This window comes from Mercenaria mercenaria, chromosome 1 (genome assembly GCF_021730395.1).
Source record: "Mercenaria mercenaria strain notata chromosome 1, MADL_Memer_1, whole genome shotgun sequence".
NCBI classification, from domain to species: domain Eukaryota; kingdom Metazoa; phylum Mollusca; class Bivalvia; order Venerida; family Veneridae; genus Mercenaria; species Mercenaria mercenaria.
The window spans coordinates 26,118,236-26,135,702 of record NC_069361.1 but is presented as its reverse complement, the minus strand read 5'-3'; the positions used below and the strand labels follow the sequence as shown (position 1 = coordinate 26,135,702).

General features: G+C 35.2%; 1 protein-coding gene across 1 annotated transcript; it reads right to left on the bottom strand.

Annotated features, from left to right (window-relative positions):
- Nucleotides 1-11,062: 11,062 nt before the first annotated feature.
- Nucleotides 11,063-13,890, bottom strand: LOC123543472 (BTB/POZ domain-containing protein 3-like). The gene is made up of 2 exons (XM_053536597.1): nucleotides 13,593-13,890; nucleotides 11,063-12,725 (listed from the first exon to the last, which is right to left on the bottom strand). The coding sequence occupies exons 1-2, from the start codon at nucleotides 13,880-13,882 to the stop codon at nucleotides 11,495-11,497; spliced, it is 1,521 nt and encodes a 506-aa protein (XP_053392572.1). The 5' UTR covers nucleotides 13,883-13,890; the 3' UTR covers nucleotides 11,063-11,494.
- Between the last annotated feature and the right edge of the window lie 3,577 nt (nucleotides 13,891-17,467).

Here is a 17,467-nt window from a genome sequence, read left to right as displayed (position 1 = left end):
CGCAACCACGGTTGAATGTCACAAGTTTCACGTTAAATTTCGCAACCATGTAGCAAAATCATCTACCACTATATGTCGCACAACATAACAAAAAGAATTACAACGTGCGTGCGTGTGTATGGATTTGAGTAGATTATGGGAAGGGTATATTCCCTGTTTGATATTTTTCTTTGTTTTTATATTTTGATAATAAAAACAATAGATCATATATGTGTAGACTGTATAACTTTATTGCAAATGTATAACGTTTTTCGCCATTTTAACCATGGCAACGAACTTTGACACCCTTGTTTTGAGCCAGTACCCGTATTCGTCAACGTTTAACGTCGAACAAATTTTATTGAAATCTCTATAAAATCAACAAAAATGAATGTCAACCTTTTAAGTGTCCTGAACAATCCTCGAAACATTTCATATTTTGAAAGTTACATAATGCGTTACATGTCCTTTTATGTTGGTGACTTTAAACTAAAATATAACTTTCGTATTTAAATAGTTACCGACAACTTTTGCACATGATACCAAATATAGAAAACGAATGACCTTCTGTAAAAGTCATAGGTTGAACCAGTCCAGCCAAGACCAGTCCAGCCCAGCGTGTCTCGTTTAAAAAAAGCATAACCACTTGTACATGTGAACTAAAAGCTGTTCCACACACTTATCATGTACCAGCAGCAGGTTGACCAACCAGTGTACCTGTGTTTTGTACCAATGCAAACATATCAGCCAGAAGAAATCACCAGCTTATACGCAAGAATAATAAAAATTAGCGGTAGAAAAAGAAATGGCACAGGGTCCTATTTCTGTCTCCCACATGTACTGTAGAGGGGGACATGTTGATTTAGTGTTGTCTGTCTGTTGACCGTTAAACCTACTGTAACTTACTTACGCCTTGATATATAAATGTCGACAAGTCAAACTTAAAGCAATTTTTCAGTTATTGATTGTAATTATTTATACTTTTTTACAATAAAATTCGCAAGACAGACAAATGTAAAGCGTTAAATGTAAATACATTGTATATGAAAAAAATGAATATTAGTAGATTTTTGTGTTTGGCATTGTTTTTAAATGCTAGTAACCAAAGGACATCTATTTTATATTAGCAAAATAACCCTAAACTACAAGATAAAAATAAAGTGAAATGTAACTATTCAAAATGTATATTAGAAAACTTTAGTCAGATTGAAAGTACAAGGCCATATTCATCAAAAACGGCACATGATCATATTCATGATGCAGAACGTTTGCTTAGCTATTATTAGCTGGAGATTCCAAAAAGGTTTTCTTGCAGACTATGCATATTTAACAATGTCAATGCAAAATGAATATTGATGGTTCTTTTTTAAACGCTGATGAATACGGATCCAAGAATCTGTTCGAGAATGTGTATCAAGGATATATAATACTTATAACAGTAGCTTGATCTGAGATGGCGTGAAATAATCGTAAATTTTACAAAATATTTATAGGTACAGATAAATTTGTTATTGTCCTCTGACTGCAATGCCTGTGTATCTCGTTGTCTGATGATGATAATGATGATGCGTTGTTGACTGAGACATCAAAACTGTATCTAAGTGTACACTGACGATGCTGTTTTGTTGGATGAGATATTAAAATGCATTTTGTTGTATGCTGATGATGCTGGTTTATTGACTTAGACACCTAAACAGTATATTGTTGTGTGCTGATGATGAATCTTTGTTGGCTGAGACAAATAAACAGTATCTTGTTGTTTGCTGATGATAATGCTTTCTTGGCTGAGATATCAAACCTGTATCTTGTTGTAGGCTTATGCTGCTGCTTTGCTGGCTGAGACATCAAAACTGTATGTAAGCTGAGGTTGTTACTTGGTTGGCTGAGACACCTAAACAGTATCTTGTGTGATGATGGTGTTTCTTTCCTTGGAATTCAATTCAGTTGGCAACTTTTCACACAATACTGCAATCTGTGGGAAAATGAGTTAAAGGTCAGCAGTAGTAAAACAACGGGGCTCGGTTACTCGACAGTCTGTCTTTTCAGTTAGGTCATTAATAGAGTTAATAAGAAAATATGTTCATGGGCCGAGATAAAATCTTCTCGTTTCGAAATATGATTGGAAACGGGTAGATATGAGAACCTAGATGTTAATACAAATACCTGTTTTCTTTGTAGATGAAGACATTAAATACTTTTGTTGTACAATGTTGTGAAGGATAAATATTATGTACCGCATTTTATTGGCTAAGCACACTACATAGACATGCATTGATATTTCCAATTATCAGAAAAGTATTTCATAGTGTAAATATATATGATTTGTTATCTGCAAGCATTTGTCCGTTTTGAAATCAAAACTGACATACTAAGTAACTCTGTACTTGGCTAACTGATGTATTTTAAATACTGTCAAACTCACGAACGGGCGTATTGATAATAGGCTATGAAATTTAAGTGCATTGCCTTTCATCGAACCCTAAATTTCTGTATTTATTTTAATGACAAAAATAGTATATCACATGTTTCTAACTATTTCAGGTATAAGACACTTCATTTACCATAAAATACTAATAGAAAAATTGCAAACTCCACAGGTCGCTCAACACGACAAAAACGAAAATGTTGTAGGCTCGGTTTGATTGAGCCTGTTCATGGACGATAGTGGAAATGCAAGCTACCGTCCTCGCCCTCTAACCCCGGGTTGAGCAGAACTCAACATTTACACATGCTACAAGTACAAAAACAATTTAGAGACATCCGCAGATGTGTTCATACGGAGGTGCACATAGAACCTCCGATAATACACTAGTGTGTAATCCCATAAAAAGCGGCGTATGGTCCCCAATTAAAATAATGGGTATGCCCTAAACGAGGAAACAATTGACAGAGCTAAAGAAACTGGAATTTGGAAAGGGGATCTCAGGTTATGGAGCCTGCATATCACAGGAACTGCCAAAAGTCAAAATTAAAAAGCAGGTACCATATCCAAAGGGTGATTATACAATACCCCATGCTATGAAAGCGGGAGTATTGGAACCACCCAGGCCGAAATGTACAAGCTAAGAAACTTAATTACCAATAACACGACATAAAAGTCGTGCTGAACGATCTAAGAAGATCGAAATATAACAGCCTTGATTTTATCTATTTCCAGGTATGTCGGTACACATTCATGCCCAAAACAAAAACACGGGTAAAATATTTCCAAGAACAGATGTCGCTTGCCATCAAAGCTGTACACATTGGCGCAATGCGTAAAAAAGTTGCATCAAAAGCATATAGTGTATCCAGAACCACATTACTAGACAAACTCTCTGGACGTGTCCCGTAAGCCCCTAGTTCTATAAATAAACGTCGGACTTCAATATTTTACGATTTTGACATTTCATATAGTCCGACGTTTTATCGAAGTTCTAAATTTCCCGGTAGAGCTTTCCGCAAAATATCTTGCGGAAGGTTTTACAAGTTCATGGTGGAAGTGACTAAAATGCGATAGCTAAATACCAACAACGGACAAAGAAACCTATTTTACACATCCATTGAACATATTGTCTTACTTAAAGCACCGAAGATCTGTCCACGCTTTGAAAGTGAAATTTCCATCCATTCACTATAGCAACACAACACGAAACTGTCAAATCTTCTTTATTAAAAAGAAAGAATTTAGACAAAAATATTTTAATAGTCGGATTTTATAAACATTGCGGCCCGTTACGGTACGTATTGTCTATGTAGTGTGTATATATAGTCGACCGGTGTTACCAGCATTTATTGGTGGTAATTTAATTAAAAGTTCTTTCATTAAGTTCTAAGTTCATATCTAAGCAGTGTCAAAAGCTAGTCACTGTCAATATGCTCTTGGCGGTTATCGTTCGTCAAATAATGACCGCAGATTATTTTACTAGTGCCGTAGGTTAAACGTATTTATTTTCGTCTAAGCACGTATAATTGATTCTGTATATTGTTTTAGTGTTGCATTGTTCATAATATTTCATTGGATTATGTCCGTGTAATGCGTCGGGGAAGTTATTGGTGGTGCAGTTTTAATTACGGTAACCAATATATCACGTGTTTGAGACTTTTCCTACATTACACTTCCATAAAATAAGGTTGAAATTGTTGCTATGCAAACGGCTGTCATTTGATTAAACTTGACACAGGGACATGTTGAACGTCCAAATATTAAAAGGCGCCCTGCGCAAGGTTAATGTTATTGAACTAGGAAGCCCCATACTCCTACAGGGAGAAATCCAAAATTGACAAAAGGAGAGGAAGGTACCCTTGCTAGGTACGCTAAGCTTATGTTTGAAATCGGCTTTCCACTCAAAAAGTGTGAATTACTCGGAGAGATTAAACGAATTTTTGACATTGATGGACGGTCTACTACATTTCCAAATAACATACATAGATATACCTGGATATAAATGGTTAAATGCATTCTAAACGCGCATTCCAGAGTTATCAATGAGAACACCTATGCATGAGAGGTCAAAAATAATCATGGATTTGATAACAGGATGGTTTGATGGGGGTGTATACTTACCTGAAGAACGATGTCCCCGGGTATGACAGTCTGGTCTAAAGATCCGAGACGTATATTCAATGCCGATGAATCGGGGTTTCCATTAGCAATGAAGTCGGGTCAAGTTCTGGCACCAAAAGGGTCTAAAAATGTTTATCAAGTGGTTACAAACGCAAAACTTCAAATAAATGTTGTGGTAGGAGTCAGTGCATTTGGACATATGGACAGCCAGATGAAGTCCATATGGAAGCAATGTGTAAAGGATTGGCAAATGGACAATATCGGAAAAGTATTAAGCAAGAAATAGTTTCCAGGTCTGTATAAAAACGCTGGATAGAACAGTAGAAGATCTAGACTTTTCCCCTTATCTCCCATGGGCATTGATTCCACCAAGTTTGGTTCTTCAAATATAGTGCAGACCAATAAAGAGTCTACTGATGAGCTTGGAAATAGAAGTTTGAAAAAAGCAGAAAAAGGCCAACCGTATCCGCTATAAACTACCTAAAGCTATCTCAGGATCAGCAACAATAAAGATGTTGAGAGAAAAAGAAGAGAAGAAAAAAAAAGAGTTGAAGATGTAGCTAAAGAAAAACGTTAACAGATCAAACGGGAAGCAGAAGTCGAAGATTAAACAATGGAAAGAAAAGCAAAATCTTGCCAACTTGAAGAAGAATACGAAAGGTCGGAAACGGAAGTCTAAGCCACAATGTGATACTTCTGATTCAGACAATGATGAAAGCATTTCCAAAATAAGCGATAGAAGTGACGTTGAAGAGGACTTCCATGCTGTAGATCAGCTCCCTTCCGAATGGATCAAATGTGAAGAATGCTGCACGAGATGGCACTTCATGTGTGCCAACAGACCAGAGTTTGAGCTTTTGGACGAGGACGAGCGAAAAAAGATGGACTTTGACTTCATCTCAGTGTTGTTATATTTTCTGGTCCTTCGGGATCATTGATTTCAACTCATTTAGATTTGAAGATTGATTACTGCTTAAGCCGGTGCTAGGGGGCGTGGGCAGTGTTGCTTTTTTCCATTACTGCCCATGAACAGACTCAATCAAACCGAGTCTGCAATTTTCACTATTTGCCTTGTTCTCGGTGCTTCCGAGGGATCTACTTTCCAGATTTTATTTACTTCACAACAGCGGGTGTTAAGTGCTGTGTGGCGGCCGTAAAAAGTCGCCCCGACTTCATCTCAGTGTTGTTATATTTTCTGGTCCTTCGGGATCATTGATTTCAACTCATTTAGATTTGAAGATTGAATACTGCTTAAGCCGGTGCTAGGGGGCGTGGGCAGTGTTGCTTTTTTCCATTACTGCCCATGAACAGACTCAATCAAACCGAGTCTGCAATTTTCACTATTTGCCTTGTTCTCGGTGCTTCCGAGGGATCTACTTTCCAGATTTTATTTACTTCACAACAGCGGGTGTTAAGTGCTGTGTGGCGGCCGTAAAAAGTCGCCCCGACTTCATCTCAGTGTTGTTATATTTTCTGGTCCTTCGGGATCATTGATTTCAACTCATTTAGGTTTGAAGATTGAATACTGCTTAAGCCGGTGCTAGGGGGCGTGGGCAGTGTTGCTTTTTTCCATTACTGCCCATGAACAGACTCAATCAAACAGAGTCTGCAATTTTCACTATTTGCCTTGTTCTCGGTGCTTCCGAGGGATCTACTTTCCAGATTTTATTTATGCATTATGCCAATAGAGTGTTATATTGCAAACAAGGCCTACATATGTCTTCAATCAGGTTTTTAATGTAGAGCTAGTAGTTATTAGAATTATCTTAATCATGACATCTAATTGAATGAAATGGTGTTTTTGATTCCTCAAAATCCTGACAGTTATTACTTTTTATTTTAACAGGTTAATTCCAAGTTATTTTTAGAAAGGCAACTGGAAGACTGTCGATATTTGGGAAAGAGTGCCGATGAAACAGACATTATACTGCGTTGAAAGACATAATACGATTGGTTAATTATACTCTCTATGAATATTTAAATCATAAAGTAAAACAAAATGTAGTTTTTAAAGTAAAATTTTCATGTTTGTTGTATGGAAGATATTTTACAGAACACATCTTTTACATCATAATTATATTAATCATAATCTAGGAAACTTTGACAAAAATAAGACTAAAAAGGAGGGGCCGAAAAGTGGGGGACGAAATGACCAATTTGAAATTGTCAAGGGATACCAAATGACCAAAATGGGGACGAGTTGACTAGGGGACGATTTGACGGGAGATCACTCCGTATCAGAATGTTTGTAGTAGGACTCTGTCGCAGTTTCACTACCGATGGGATTCAGGTTATAACGTAAGTTATTTCAACAGGAAGAGCGAACGCTTGTACACCCGAGTCAAAACTAATTTTCCCCTCTACACACCATAAATCACCGTGATGAATAATTGAATATCAAAATATTTGAATCCAATTTGCGAAAACGAATTGTCGTATATGGATGGTGCGTTTTTATAACCATTGAGGGTACATGCCCGAGTTTCCTGAAACTACTTTCAGGGATTGGGGAGATATGGAGCGGAAATGACATTGAATCAAATGTCTCGTATTAACATCGACATTGATACAAGACGGACGAAGCATATCTCTTTCAAATGTTTGAATATTTGTGCCAAGGTTAAAATTCCTCATTTTTATCATATCCAAGTTACAGGCCAGACTCGAAATTAGACTGTAATATGCTACATGTTTTCTTTTTACTTAAAGATACTTAACTTTTTCACTAACTGAAATAGGCCAAATATGCTATTCCACGCACAAAATAAGATTGTAATATGCTACATGTTTTCTTTCTACTTAAAGATTTGTGACTAACTTTTTCACTAACTGAAACAGGCCATATATGCTATTTTCCACGCACAAAATAAGACTGTAATATGTTACATGTTATTTTTTACTTAGAGATTTGTGACTAACTTTTTCACAAACTGAAATAGGCCATATATACTATTTTCCACGCACAAAATAAGAATGTATTTTACTTAAAGATTTTATCCCTTTATCGTGTGACAATGAAATTATATAAATACTGTGTATGTATAAAGACGAATATCCATCGAAATAACATTATTAAGCGGACACGACTGTTAATTGGAAAATAAAGATGATTCAAGGTTGAAAACATTAATTAGTAACAAAACTAAAATATCTTAAAAATGGTTTTGAAAAAAATAAATGGTTCTCAATATCATTTCGAACCTCAATGGTATAGAATTATAATATAAATAGAAGTCTATAAGAATTGGCTGTGGGGAAAATTGTATGACAGGTGCAACGAAAAATAAGTAGGTGTGTGTCACAAACTGACATACGGGCCTCATTGTATCTGTAGTTTAAATGCAGGTGTTGCATCATCTTTTTGTAAATGTTTGAGTTATTGAGGTAAATGTCAGATTTTTCGCATGAAATACCTCTCATGTTTTTCTGTATTTCATAACTTAAATTTCCATGTAAATTTTATTAAATTCGGTTCAGTAATAAGAAAGTTGATTTTTTATAAACTTCAGTAATTCATGTTTTTATCCCCAAAACCACTATAACGGGTCTTAAATTGTCAAAATTCAATCCGCGCCAAAGTAGTCAGATTAACCGGCTATATCGTGATTCCCGTTGAAATGCAAATAGTCAGAGTACACGCATTTGTCGTGAATCCCATGAAATTTAGTATTTGGCGGGACAGAATCCTACAAATAGACTGGTCTAGATATGCCTAGCGCACACCACTTTCGACATTAGACGAATTTACGTCACATTTATTTTTCTTGGTAGAAATTTATGCTCCATCGAGGTAAGAAGTTAATTTGTTAGATTTCTGTATAATTTTTGAATTACGATTTTTATTTAGTAAAATTTTGTTCATTCTACAGAATTTCGCAACGTTTACTTTTCGGAATGTGATTTTAGCTAGTTTCGGTATGTCAGGATAATTTAGTAAATTTTTCAGACTTTCGTAAATTATTTCGAAAGAGGAATCTAAAATGTTTCGTTTATACAAGCTGTAAGATTTGTACTGAAATTTGTGTAACATGATAATTGTAAAGTACTCATTGTCATAAACATATGTCAAACAATTATGGAACGCCGATACTGCATTGCATTGTAATGTTAAGTCTATGTACCATGTATGTAATATGTTATTGTAATTTGAAATTTGAAAGCACATCTAAACAGTGTCCGTTTTGTTGTATGGCATTTGATATTATATTGTTACCAGCTTTTGTATATCGTTTATTTCGCATTGCATTGTGTTAATTTGTAGTTGTAAATAATAGCTGCAGTTAATCATTTCCGTATCTATAGTTTTTCATCGTAGACTTTTCATATCTTTTTCATACTTAAAATTTAGACTTTTAAGTAATTAATTTTAGAAATAATGGAAGTAATAAGTGACGTATTTTGGTCCCGTGACGTATGAACTTAGTAGCACATATATTTTGTTTAAGTAGCACGTATTATTATGGGAGCCTACGGAGGTATGGTGTACCCAAAGGAGCAGTTTTATGCCCTGACTTGTGTTTTGCTATAATGTTGCTTACCATATGTTATATATTTTAGCTTCTTCCACCAGACGACTTTTACCTGGTTATGGTGTCACGACCAGGAAGTGCAATACCCGAGGTTCACTTGTCTTCACTCGCCTGGATGTGATTTCCCCAGCGCAGAGCTTTCGTCCCATGGTTGTGCCGTAAACCGCAAAGACGATGAGATGATTTTTGTGATCCACTGAAGTCAGCTCAGGGATGCAACCACCTACCATCATAGGGAGCCAAAACGGAGTCAACGTATCCACGGTTTAAAGGGACTTGACTTGAAGATATGTTGTTTATTTTGGTGCTACTTGAAGTTCAAACGGAGACATCTGTGTTACGGAACTGTCAGTGTTAGAACTTTATACTTGTTAAAAAGAGATACTGAGCTCAGATTGTTTTTCTTTCTTTTTTATAATAAGATTTTTTTCTTCTTCACTTTTCATTTATTCATTGTAAATAATCATTTCTGTAAATAAATTTGTAAGTATTGTAATGGGTGTTAATATGTTCTGGTAGTCATTGTCCCCGGTACGTCCATCCTGTCACAGTGTGCCAAATGCGCATGCGCAGTATTAGTATATGGCTCATTATTGGCCCCAGATTCAGACATTATTTGAGGAATAAATGAATAGCACCCCATACACTAAAACGAAAAGCTGAAGTTAAAATACCCACTGTAATATCAATAGCAATCCTCATACAAACTAAAAAGAATAGCTGAAGTTTACCTACACACTGTAATATCAATGACATTCCCACACCCGCTCCAGACACTAAAAATAACAGCTGAAGTTTACATGCACACTGTAATATCAATAGCACACCCCTACCCCCAACACACACTAAAAGGAAAAGCTGAAATTTACATATACGCTGTAATATCAATAGCACATCCCATCCCCACACACATACTAAAGGAAAAGCTTAAGTTTACTTACACACTGTAATATCGTTAGCACAACCAACAAACACACACTAAAAGGAAAAGCTGAAGTTTACATACACGCTGTAATATCAATAGCACATCCAAACCCATCCTAAATACTAAAAGGAATAACTGAAGTTTACATACACACTGTAATATCAATAGCACATCCCACCCAACCACAAACACTAAAACGAAAATCTGAAGTTTACATACACACTGTAATATCAATAGCACCCCCACATATTAAAAAGAAAAGCTGAGATTAACACACACACTGTAATATCAATAGCACACCCACACCCACCCAAAACGCTAAAAGGAAAAGCTGAAGTTTACATACACGCTGTAATATCAATAGCGCACACACACCACCCCACCCCCTCCCCAAAACACACTAAAAGGAAAAGCATATACACTGTAATATCAATAGCACCCCCCCCCCCCCCCCCCCCCACCCCCACACTAAAAGGACAAACTGAAGTTTACATGCACACTGTAATATTAGTAGCACATCCAAACCCACCCCAACCACTAAAAGGAAAAGCTGAAGTTTACATACAATATCAATAGCAGACTCCCACCTCACCCCAAACAGTAAAAGGAAATGCTGAAGTTTATATACACACTGTAATATCAATAGCACACCCAACTCACTAAAAGGAAAAGCTGATGTTTACATACACACTGTAATATAAATAGAACACCCCCTCTCACACTCAAATCTGAAGTTTACATATACACTGTAATATCAATAGCACACCCACCCTACACACACACTAAAAAGAAAAGCTGAAGTTTAGATCAATAGCACCCCCACCCACCCCCATCCCCTCCCCCTCCCCCACACACTAAAAGTAAAAGTTGAAGTTTACATATCAGTAGCACACCCACTCCACATGCACTTAAGGGAAAAGCTGAAGTTTACATACAATATCAATAGCACACTCCCACCCCACCCCAAACACTAAAAGAAAAAGCTGAAGTTTACATACACACTGTAATATCAATAGCACCCCCACCCACTCCCCACTCACCCCCCACCCCCATCCCCCCACACACTTAAAGGAAAAGCTGGAGTTTACCTAAACACTGTAATATCAATAGCATCTCCCTCCCTCACTCAAACGAAAATCTGAAGTTTACACATACACTTTTCATAGCGTGTCTGTTCATGCACTAACGCAAAAAGGGAAATATTTAAAGACACTATAATTATGAAACTGCAAATGATCATAAAGAAATTTGTGTATTTTGTAGTCTGGTAACATTAAATGTAGGACGCCTATAGCTCCATCCCCCTGTGAAAGACACGTATGGCCTGGTATTGAAAACAATGTACGCCGTAAATTGATGTCTGTCTTTCAAAAAACATTTCAAACTTTCCATGATAAGAACTTATCTAAAGATACTTTTATTTCAGTAATAAACTCTTGTAAAAGTCCGTACTGTCTTTAAATTACTGTAATAGATTTTGTTTTCTCGCAATTATTTGACCTATTATCGTCCTTATTAGTCTTCATGCCGATTTGCCAAATTTCGGAATTGTATGCTTTTCAATAATCCGAACTCTGATTGGGAAGATACTTCTATCTGACCGTCTTTGCTTTTGACAGTTCCCTGTCCTTTGTTGTACCGTATTTTCATCTTATACTCGCTACAATAGGCCTTCCCGATACAACAGTTGAAATTCATAACAACATCAGCAATATACGGCGTGTATGCCTTCTTTAGTACCAAAGGCTCTTCCAGGCGCACCACTTCGCCGGAGGTTTGTGAAGTGGGTAATGCAAACGTGTGACTGAAATTCAAACTGCAGATGGAGAACGTAACATGTATAAGTGGATATACGCTCTTGTTAAGATTAACTTCTGACAATTCGTCATATTGTATGACTCTTCTTTCTCCACGTCGTTCCAATTTTCGGTAACAGACAAGTTCGATGACTTGATTAGTATACATCGAAAAAAAACTTGCTAGTGTGGTCCCGGCGTCGCCATAGCAACTTGACTGCACGCAATGATGGTACTCAATGTATGGCTCAATATCGCACAGACCAAAACTAATCAGTTCTGCATCTTTGGCAGCGTGTATACTAAATGAACATTTAAGCGAGTGGGAGTTTCCTTTTTCTCCTTTGCCAGTATTCAACACCAGTGTTTCATTTACTGGGACTCGAGGTACGCACGAATTACTCGAAACAGAAGCGTCGGAAATACCGCTTATAAAATCAGCTATATCTTTGCATTCGTCTGCAGACAAGTACCCTTTATTCTGAGTACATTTCACCATTGTTTCATACGACATAGTAGGAAGTCTTAATTGATAGAACGATTTTGCAAGTGCTTTTCGAATGTTGTCGCCATTTTGTTCCAAACAATCTATCCTAAGCTTTTTAATGGACCATTCTTCTGCCTTCAAAAATATTTCTTCTTCGTCCACATAGAAAGTATCTCCTTTTAAAATATGATGCAAAACATCTTCCTTAAGGTCCATGAATCCGTCTGACCTTAGAACTTGTCGAGCATTTTGGTCGATGACAGTGCAGCATGCCTCTTTGAGGCTTGATATTTCATAACCTAGTGCGAGTGTCAGAATTTCGCATGCATTTTCTGGTGTGATATTCTTTTCTAAGAAGTCGGCACAAACTTGAACGAGTCTTGGAACTTGATACAGATGTGCCATTTGTAACAGTTCAGAAGCCGTGTCTCCTTCCAGTGTCACTGCATCACTGTAAATGTACCTGCAAAATGTAGTAAGATCATTAAATAACTTTTTAATTTTTTTTTCAAACAATATATTTAAAATGAACAAAACATAGGCCCCCTTTTGGTGCCTCATTTAAGGTCAATCAATGTCAACAAATCGCGTGTCTCCTCCCTGTTTTCACTCAACATACTTCAAAATAGGTATAAACAAAGTGTCATGCCTACAACAAATGCACCAATCATGCTATCACACGCAAAAAATGGCTGCCACAAAACACAATCAAAATAGTATCGGTTTATGATATCAAGCTAGCAAGAAGGTAAAAAGTCTACAGCCATTGAAAATGTTGTTTTAACACAAAATTAGATAATAATTTTAGTAGAATCGACATGATAGCATGTTACTTTGAGAAAATAAGATGGTCATTTCACAAAATAGTACGCTCACTCTGACAAGATAGTATGTTACTTTGAAAAAATAGGATGGTCGTTTAACAAATTAATACTGACAAAATAGTTCGTACGTTAGATATGACAGCATTGCAAATCAACATGATAACATATTAATCAACAAGACATAGCAGGATCTTGAGAAGATACTACTCTTACGAAAGAAGATACCTCCTATTCATCTGACGTGAGACAGCTCTGGCGTTCCATACAAATATTTGATAGAATTTTTATATTTATTCATTGTCTATTTTGTTGATAACTTAAATTCTTTTCTTGTGCCTAACATTTTATCTATAAATTGCGAGATATAAACTTACAAATATGTTTTGAAATATAATGAAAATTGTTTTGAAAAAAAAATTAGTTAGTATAAGGGCGATCCTTGTGTATATATTTTCGTGTGTCATATAAAATAATAGTAATTAAGATTGCGCTTTAACAATGTGTACCTCAAGAATAGATCAAATATTCCCTTTTCAGCGTCTTTTAGTGGAACTTCTTCTTTACTTTCTGTAAATGTTCCGAAAAACATTGCCTGGAATACAGGACTTCTTGCCGCCAGGATCGTCTTGTGAGCATAGATTCTCTCGTCGTCGTCGTGATCTTTACAGCGGAACTTTACATCTGTCCACAGCTTCTTGTCATATATTTCTGTCATACAACAACTTAAGTCTTTTCCTATCTGCCAATCCGGGAGTAATGTTTGTTGACATTGGTTTATATTTGTACTGGCGTCCATTCTTAGTAGTAACTGGTAATAAAAACAAAAGTGTTTACATGCACTATTAGCAGACACGGTGTGACTGGATCTGCTGATGTCCGCTTACATGTATGGTCATATTTAAGTAAATAAACTAAAATTTAAACTCAGTTCCTAGTTCGAGTTATTCGATTATAAATAGTTTGATTAAATGCAAATAGACAAGTCGAAGACAATAGATGAAAATAATGCCAAAAATATAATCAGGTATATATTACAGAATTAAGATACAATATGTTTACTTTCTTAACTAAAAAAATCACACGATAAAAGAAAAATGCATATAACGGAGAATAAAAATACGTATAAAATGTAAATCACATACCTCCTTTTCAGTGTTTCTATAATGATCGATAATCACTGGATAATGTCCTAAATGCAGTGAATGTATTTATTGAATTACATTCAAATTTGTCTTTGAAGTCGCTGAAAAATAACAAATAAGTATTTGTTATAATTGTCGACGCCTGAGCGGAATTTTAAGGATCATGGAATCATCTTTCTTTCAAGTGAATACCATCAACGGATTGCTATACATCATAGATCATTACACTTAGATATTGATTCAGAACAGATATCAGAGGCTTTGCCTCCTTCAACATATGTACATAGACTGCGTAGATAACATTCAAAAATAAAGTTCAGTATTCTATATAGCTTTAATGAAGTTTTATTACACAAATGATTAACAACTACTGCTTGGTTTTATATTGTAGATAACTGTTAATTAATTGGTTCAGTTGTTTTTAACCAAACTATAGTCTCTTATAATTCATTATTTGAATGGCAATGCACTTCGTTTTACTGGTTTATCGTGTTTATAATTGTGATGTATGTAATACTTTGATGAGACCTTAACAAAATTTAAAACTAAATCAAAATTACTCATCTATGCAGTCCAGCATGAAAATGGTATCTTATTCAAATTAGAGCTAGACTATTCTGTTTTGCCTTTCATTGAAAATTTTGCAATTTGATCTACATGCATTTTAAATGTGCATACAAGTGTATTTTGCATCATTTCCACTACTTTAACTGTTTGGAGAACTGTGTTAGGTACACAGTAGGTTAAAACAATGAAAAAGTTGTTAAAGGAGATTGATGTTCTCGTTGAAAAACTCAAACCAAAGATATAATGTTATACAGCGAAAATTTATATCCATAGACATATAAGTTATAACGCGAAAATCAATATTTCCAGTGGACCAGCCATATGTAAGGAAAATTTAATATTTGCACTAGGTCATCCAGTGACATCCATGTTTATGTGGAGAATTTATAATTCAAATATCTTCTGATCATGCATGTTTCATATATCCTAACACAACTACCTCATTAGAAATGATTCGCAACGATTTTTATAGTGTTAACTAGAAAATAAAAAAAATATTCAAGGGGAGTTAACATCAACCTTAAATTTATTAGTTTAATTGAATAGCAAAGTGCGCCAGCTAAGAGAAAATCAATACTGCTCGCTTTTTCATTGACAGCAAGTCGATTATGTGGTTTAACTAAATATTACATTAATTTCACGTTTTTGTTTGCGTTTTGGCGGTTTCTTTCAGTTTTTCATGTTTTTTGGTCTTTCTAAAATATATTTATCTGAATAGGCAGATAGATTCTTTATCTCCTGTTTGAAAAGAACTGTAAAAGCAAAACATGATACAATATACAATACAGAGCAAAACTTGATATGAATATGTACACATAATTATATATAAATAAAAATGCATAAGGAATTAACGGTTTCAACAAATAACGAGACCAAATGACAAAATGGCATTATTTCAAACATCTAAATAGTATAAACGTAACATTATAATAATGTCATAATGATGATGATAATGATAATGATAATAATGATGATGATGATGATGATCATCATCATCATCATCAACATAATAATAATAATAATAATAATCATCATCATCATCATTATTATATCATTAGTATTATTCTACAACATTTTTATAGCATTCTTTCAATAACATATACGACAACAAGTTCGAGTTAATAGACAATTTATTTCGAATTACATGCACATATTTATCTGTTCGACAAGGCATTATAAGAGTTCATTTAAATATTAATATGTGTCGTATTCTAATCGATAGTTAGAAAGGAGACCTCTCAATACAAGTGTAATATTACTATTGCGGGTCATTCTAGAGTTATAATGTGAGCTACCGCATTATGAACCTATTGTAATTTGTCCAAAGTGATGTTAGGAGTATCACTAAAAACGCATCATAAGCATCTAATCGTGAGTCAACGGGCTTTGGTGACCTATCCGAGGTCATGTACCATCTTATGTGACATATTCTGCAGAGTTTTGCATATCCAGACCTGGTGCTCTATTTTAGAATCTAACATAGCCCCGGGAGTCCTCAAAACGTTCACCGACTTTTACTGATACGACCTCAATGTGTCTTGAGTTATACATTAATGTGAACAGCAATATTTTTGTTTATTTGCATTCAGCTTTAGCATCTTGTACTTTATCCACGAAATGACGAGTCGAGAAGTCAGTCCTCAATACCATGGAAAGCCTTTCTCCAAGATACAGCTTCTACTGGCTCGGAAGACAGGTACCACTGGGAGTCGTCAGCGTAGGAACGATTAAACAGTCCGTGACGTCTGCATATATCGCATATGTAGTGAAACACTTAGGACTCAGTACCGATCACTGTGGTAAGTTGTATTTCATGTGTACAGGTGTCGATAACTTACAATCAACACAAATGTTATATGATAAAACATATGATGACATCCTGGTCCATGCATGTCTTTGACTCCAAGATTACATCGAGTCTCTATCAGGCGCGCAGATACACAGCTGTGTAGTGAAAATCTGGCAAGCATACACAATTAAATTTGGTATGTGTTCGTTATAGCCTGAGTTTGTTATAAACATATAGTGAACATGTTCCTTACGGGCATTATTTGTATAGCAAACTGATTTATATAATTAGTTGATTTAACGAACTTTAAAATTCACCTATTGTCGTTATAGTTTAAAAACAATTTAGGTACAGTTTTGCAATTTACTATTTGATTGCTTGTTTTGTGATAATCTTTAACATGTGAAATATTACAATCATACGCTGTCTGTGCTAACGGTTTAAAAAGGCAAATTTCTATAACAAAATTATAATACGATGATAAAAATGGATAAAATATTGAGTGAGAAATCAGCAAAGCTTTTCAATAGGACATTTTGTATAAAACTGCAGACGTAATTTGTCATGTATAATAATTATTAAGTTATTTTCAGATAATATAGATGTATTTAAATGTATAAAATCATCAATTTTTCCATGGTCACAATGTTGTAGAAAGAAATCCAATAGAAATCAAATAATTACACCTAATTAAATCAACCGCGTATTGCCCAAGTATGACACCGGTAAAAGTCATTAATTTGTGATTACACGTTTTCCAATGGCCTAATAGGTACCAAAATTATATGTATTATGTTTCAGAAGACCTAAACTTTAACAACATTCTTAAAAATTATCAAATCATAATTTCAGTGCAATACTTAGTTTTAGATGACGCTGAGAT